Here is a 7066-nt window from a genome sequence, read left to right as displayed (position 1 = left end):
ATCTGGGTAAATATATATATTTTTTGTAGGGTTTCTTTGCTTCAATTTTTTTTCTTCAGTTGCAGCATCAGTTAGTCTAAAATGAGAAAGTGACATTTTATTCAACAGTTCCTGAAAGGAAAGATTTCTTACATTATATTTGACTAAAGATTTGACAGCCTGCCTAAGAAATGCTTCAACATTGTGTTACTGCTTTGTAAAAAATAAAAATAAATAAAACGTTTTTCAGATCGAAGAGAACTCAGACCCAGAGAGTCTTGCTTTGCAGGGGGAGAGGCTCATTGATTCTTTGTTGTGAAAAGCCCTGCCTGAACTCCAAGAACAATCTGAACTGCCAGCTCTGAAGTATGGGGAGATGCCAGAGAAGAGAAAGAAAAGACAAGGAGGAGAGGGAGGTTAGCAGCAAGAGCAGTGGCAACAGACAGACAGCTGATAAAAGTCAGCTCTCTGAATGTGTTTTCCACCCACAACTTAGTTTTCATCCCCCAGTCGTAGTTTAAATGGTTTTTGTAATTTTCAAAAAGTGTTGACAAAGTTATGTTCTCGGGAGCGGCAGGCGGGCGGGCGGGCGGCTGGGTGACGTGTCAAATAGCTCTGGTAGGTGCCCCATCACAGGGCGGCCAGGTGTTGTGTCACGTAGCTCTGGTACGTGCCCCATCACAGGGCGGCCGGGTGACGTGTCACATAGCTCTGGTACGTGCCCCGTCACACAGACTAAGAAGAAATAGAGAAAGTGGCAGGAGATACAGAAGTTTGTATGTACTGTACATACACTATAGGAGATCTGACTTATCCACTACCCTTGGAATTTCAGATAGAGAAACAGGAACAATGGGTTTTTACTGTGTGCTGTGTTGGGTGTTGACAGGTGGCACAGCCTCCAGAATGAAAGGTTTCCTGGGGTGTATCCGCTCGCTGCAGCTGAACGGGAGGACTCTGGACCTGGAGGAGAGGGCTAAGATCACGCCCGGGGTGAGGCCGGGCTGCCCGGGACACTGCAGCAGCTACGGGGAGCTGTGCCAGAACCAAGGGAGGTGCGTGGAGATGTACAACGGCTTCTCCTGCGACTGTGGCCTCTCAGCCTTCGCAGGCCCTTTCTGCAAGAGAGGTAAATAGACCATGAGCATCACATCGACCTCTAAGCTGTGAGGTTCTGGTGATCATCTCAACGTGAGAGGATGTGGCGTTCATGTTGATGCAGTCAACACAACACCAGAGGATATGTTCATATGTTATTACACTACAATCTATTCTAAACCATCTCCATGGTTACAGTATCTTAACTGACTTGCCTAGTCAAATAAAGGTTATATAAACATTTGATAAATATAACAATATTAAACTTATGATGTTTAGCCTACTGTTTTTAATTATTTTATTGTAAGACTAACATACGGTTAGCTCTACAGAACATATTTATAGCTACATTTTTTGTAATCATTTGATTTTGACCCTTAGTAGCTTCCTACCAAGGAGTGGGCATTTTATTTAACCTTTATTTTGACAGGGAGTCAATGCTGAGACCAAGGTCTCTTTTCCAGATGAGCCCTGTATASCACCACAATACACATCAAAATACAATAAACACGTTAAACTACACATTCACATACACAATAAGACAGCACGTTATTATACAGTACACGAAAAGCAAAACACAATCATAAAAAACACATTCTTTGGTAAAAAGGTCCCCTAGCAACTGTCTGAAATGCTCTAGAGGCTCCAATTCTTTCCAGAACAGCCATTAGAATTTTTTACATATTAAACGATGACGATCAAAAGGTGAAGAATCCAGTTTATTTCAGAGGACTGTCTTAGCGAGCTTGAGTTAAAACACGACTTAACATGCACTTACCAGCTGTGTGAGTTAGCTWCATCAAGAGCTTAATAATATAGGAGTGTTTTCTGTACACCTTTTGATGTCTCTGAGTCATCGCCATCAGCAGGTCAACTGTATGACGCAGGCTGGAAAATTGGATGTGTTGAATAATTAATAAGAATGACTTGGACCATTTCCTGGTAGAATCGGTCAATAGTTATGGTGGCAGTGCTGACTGACACAGTAGATGTGGTAACGGAGTCAACGGAATACAGAGGTTCCATTGACCAGACTTGCGCACYTTCAACAAATCTCWTCTAACAAAGACGATATTCGTCAAATCTGTCATGATGTATGCATTGTAACAGGCCCACAATTACGTTACTATCGACAATACACATGCTCAACAATACAGCCATCCCAAACCAACCCCAAATTTTCGTTTTGGAAGGGAGGGAAGGGGGGGATGCAAGGAACAACTGCTCATCAAAACACTCTAATTTCTCAACAATCCAAGCCGTATATCAGCAGTTGCGCCTGCCATAACTAAACGGCCATCTACTCTCTCTAGAGGCACAGTGCCTTTTCACTAAAAAATGCTATAGAACATTGCTGCAGGACTTGCTTCAGCTAACGATGTTGGGCGATTAGCCTGGTTGCCTGTCGGCGTTCCAATTCATCACAAAGGTGTTCAGGGAGTTGAGGTCAGGGCTCTGTGCAGGCCAGTCAAGTTTCTTCCACACCATCTCAACCATCTCAAAACAACCATTTCTTTATGGACAATCGCTGTGTGCTCAGTGGCAATCATGCTGAAACCGAAAAGGGCCGTCCCCAAATCTGTGCCAACAAAGTTGCAAGCCAGAATTATCTAGATGTCATTGTTGCTGTTAGCGTTAAGATTTCCCCATGGAACTAAGGCCTAGCCCGAACCATGACAAACTGCCCCGACACATTATTCCTCCTCCACCAAACGTTACATTTGGCACTATACATTGTGGCAGATTGGTCAAACAGACTGACAGATGTTGAAGCGGATTCATCACTCCAGAGAACGTGTGGTCCACTGTGCTCAGAGTCCAATGACGGCAAGCTTTACACCCACTCCATCCGACACCTTGGCATTGCACATAGTGATCTTAGGCCTCTGGTGGCTGCTCGGCCATGGAAACCCATTTCATGAAGAACCAAACTAACAGTTTTTGTGCTGTAGTTTGCTTCCAGAGCAGTTTGGAACTCGGTAGTGAGTGTTTCAAACCGAGGACAGACGATTCTGCACACTTCCCGTTCTGTAAGCTTGTGTGGCTACCACTCCACGGCTGATACGTTGTTGCTCCTAGCATTTCCACTTCACAATAACAAAACTTACAATTGACCGGGGCAGCTCAAGCAGGGCACAAATTTGACGAACTGACTCGTTGGAAAGGTGGTGACCTATGACGGTGCCACATTGAATGTAATGGAGCTCTTCAGTAAGGGCCACTCTACTTCCAATGTTTGTCTATGGAGATTGCATGGATGTGTGCTCGATTTTATACACCTGTCAGCAACAGGTATGGCTGAAATAGCTGAATCRACTCATTTGAAGGGGTGTCCACATACTTTTAGCCATGTAGTGTATGTCCGATTTGGATATATTTGGCTGTTTTCGCTGCATAGCATTTAGATGTTGTTCCTTTTTCAGGTTTAAAAGAAGTGACTGCTAAATTCTAAAACCTGTTCTCATAAGCTGGTTAGTAAAGCTAGCATACGGAAARGATTGATGGTAGTCAAAGTCATCTTTAACTATAATGCAGTTGATTGGTAACGATGACATGAACATGTGTTGGGGTTGACACCCATACAAACATCATATTTTTACCACATCAGATTTTTACCTCAACATAGTGTAAAATACACATATAAACAATAGCCTAAATGCAAGCAAATTTTACTGGGAGGCAATGAGGAGATAAGTGATATTTCCCTCATGGCCCTTTCCCCCACACATTTCCATGGCYTTTCCACATTTTGGGGTCGAGTTCCATTGACCTCTTTACCGCATCTATGCCAAGCCGCTGGTCACAACACTTGAAGACTGTTCTTAATTAGTGTTCTTGTTATAGATGCTCTACTACTCCACAGTCTAGCTCTTGTCAGTTAAAGAGTGTATTGTTCTGTAAGTAACAAGGTCATAACAGTGTTAATTATGTCTGTAAGAAGAACATTTTATAGAAGAACAACTAAGTAGGTTATTAAATATATTGACGTTTTAAATACATGTTCAAAACTCTGCATTGGCTTAATAATAGTTAACACAAGGACAGAATGTTAACAGAGTTTACAAAATCTTTGTAAAGAATAAAGTAAAGTGAAAGACACAATAGCATTGATTGCTATTTGATTTGCTTTAGTAGGATTCTCATTAGCTGATGCCAATGCGAACAGCTAGTCTTACTGGGGTCCGACATATAACAAAAAATGCATTACAGACCAAATACTTTACATACAGTACCAGTCAAGAGTTTGGACACACCTTCTCATTCCAGGGTTTTTCTTTATTTGACTATTTTCTACATTGTAGAATAATAGTGAAGATTTCAAAATGATGAAATAAGACATATGGAATCATGTAGTAACCAAAAAGTGTTAAACAAATCTAAGCAGTTACCTCAGCTGTARACGATAAGATCATTAGAGTTAACTGAACCTCAGATTGCAGCCCAAATAAATTCTTCACAGGGTTCAAGTAACAGACACATCTCAACATCAACTGTTCAGAGGAGACTGCGTGAATCAGGCATTCATGGTCGAATTGCTGAAAAACTAAAGGACACCAATAAGAAAGACTTGATTGGGCCAAGAAACACGAGCAATGGACATTAGACCGGTAGAAATCTGTCCTTTGGTTTGATGAGTCCAAATTTGAGATTTTTGGTTCCAACCGCCGTGTCTTTGTAAGACGTAGAGTAGGTGAACGGATGATCTCTGCATGTATTGTTCCCACCGTGAAGCATGGAGGAGGAGGTTGATGGTGTGGGGGTGCTTTGCTGGTGAAACTGTGATTTATTTAGAATTCAAGGCACACTTAACCAGCATGGCTACCACAGCATTTGGCAGCAATACGCCATCCCATCTGGTTTGCACTTAGTGGGACTATAATTNGAGGTTGATGGTGTGGGGGTGCTTTGCTGGTGAAACTGTGATTTATTTAGAATTCAAGGCACACTTAACCAGCATGGCTACCACAGCATTTGGCAGCAATACGCCATCCCATCTGGTTTGCACTTAGTGGGACTATAATTKGTTTTTCAACAGAACAATGACCCAACACACCTCCATTCTATGTAAGGGCTATTTGACCAAGGACAGTGATGGAGTGCTTCACCAGATGACKTGGCCTCCACAATCACCCGACCTCAACCCAATTGAGATGGTTTGGGATGAGCTGGACCGCAGAGTGAAGGAAAAGCAGCCAACAAGTGCTCAGCATATGTGGGAACTCATTCAAGACCGTTGAAAAAGCATTCCTCATGAAGCTGGTTCAGAGAATGCCAAGAGTGTGCAAAGCTGTCATCAAGGCAAAGGGTGGCTACTTTGAAGAATCTAAAATATAAATATATTTTGATTTGTTTCACACTTTGGTTACTACATGATTCCATATGTGTTATTTCATGGTTTTGATGTCTTCACTATTATTCTACAATTTAGACAWTTGTATAAATAAAGAAAAATGTGTGAATGATTAGGTGTCCAAGCTTTTGACTGATACTGTACATGTCAGTACATACACACAAGTAGTTCACAAGGGGAGAGATGTTGTGCCGTGAAGTGTTGCTTTATTTGTTTTTGAAACCAGGTTTGCGGTTCACTTGCGCTATATAAGATGGAAGGGGGTTCCATGCACTCTTGGCTATATAATACTGWACGTTTCCTTGAATTTGTTCTGGACCTGGGGACTGTGAAAAGATCCCTGGTTGTATGTCTGGTTGGGTAAGTGTGTGTGTCAGTGCTGTGTGTAAGTTGACTATGCAAACAATTTGGAATTTCCAGCACATTAATGTTTCTCATAAAAGTGACGCAGTCAGTCTTTCCTCAACTCTTAGCCAAGACAAACTGGCATGCATTGTATTAATATTAGCCCTCTGATTACAATCAAGAGCAAGACGTGTCACTCTGTTCTGGGTCAGCTGCAGCTTAATTCTTGTCAATAGGGGGGCGCTGTTATCATTTTGGAAAAAATCGTGCACAAATTAAACTGCCTCGTACTCTATTCTAGATCGTACAATATGCATATTATTATTACTATTGGATAGAAAACACTCTCAAGTTTCTAAAACTGTTTGAATTATATCTGTGAGTAAAACAGAACTCATTTTGCAGCAAACTTCCATACAGGAAGTGAAAAATCTGAAAACGATGCTCTGTTCCAGGGCCTGCCTATTCAATTGCCTTATATTTATCGATATGCATGCACTTCATACGCCTTCCACTAGATGTCAACAGGCAGTGGAAGGTGGAATGGGGTGTCTAGCTTGATCTGAGGCCGAACATTAAGGCGAACAAGAGCTTTTGGAGTGACAGGTCTGGACATTTCTTTGTCTTCTCTGGCGCCGAAGTACGTCGACATTGGCTTCTAAAAAGCGTTCGGGATACTCGGCGGATATCTCCGGCTCTGATTTTATTTGCTACATGTGATATAACATCATAAAGTAGTTTTTTTCAACCGAGTTGTATCAGTTTATTCAACATTTATTGGGACTTTTGGAATTTTCCGTTCTTTGCGTCAGAGAAGATGGGCATGTTCACGCCACATGGCTAGCTAAGGTTGCTAATTCGACAGGAGAAAAGGACATTCTAAAACCAAACAACGATTTATTCTGGACCTAGGACTCCTTGTACAAGATTCTGATGGAAGCTCAGCAAAAGTAAGAACAATTTATGATGTTATTTCGTATTTCTGTGGAAAATGTTGATTCCTATTCTCTGCCGTTTTGGCGGGCGCTGTCTCGCAATAACGCAAGCTGTTTGTTATGGTAAAGTTATTTTTAAAAATCTAACACGGCGGTTGCATTAACTTTTACTGCCTCAGAAACCCGGATCCGGGAGCACCCCCCACCCCCACACACTAATTAGCATACCTAGCATAGCTTCAAAAGTAGATAGTAGCATCTAAATATCATTAAATCACAAGTCCAAGACACCAGATGAAAGATACAGATCTTGTGAATAAAGCCACCATTTCAGATTTTTAAAATGTGTTCAGGGAAA

The 7066-nt window shown here is 41.7% G+C and overlaps 1 protein-coding gene across 1 annotated transcript in view; it reads left to right on the top strand.

Annotated features, from left to right (window-relative positions):
* cntnap3 (contactin associated protein family member 3) overlaps nt 1–7066 on the top strand; it is a 188607-nt gene that overhangs the window by 153162 nt on the left and 28379 nt on the right. Inside the window, 2 exon segments of the mRNA XM_070449559.1 lie at nt 869–1108; nt 2870–2872. Of these exon segments, the coding sequence (XP_070305660.1) occupies nt 869–1108; nt 2870–2872 (243 nt within the window).

The sequence above is a fragment of the Salvelinus sp. IW2-2015 genome, linkage group LG20 (genome assembly GCF_002910315.2).
Source record: "Salvelinus sp. IW2-2015 linkage group LG20, ASM291031v2, whole genome shotgun sequence".
NCBI classification, from domain to species: Eukaryota; Metazoa; Chordata; class Actinopteri; order Salmoniformes; family Salmonidae; genus Salvelinus; species Salvelinus sp. IW2-2015.
Note: the sequence above shows the minus strand (reverse complement) of the source record. Positions and strands in the feature narration are given on the sequence as shown.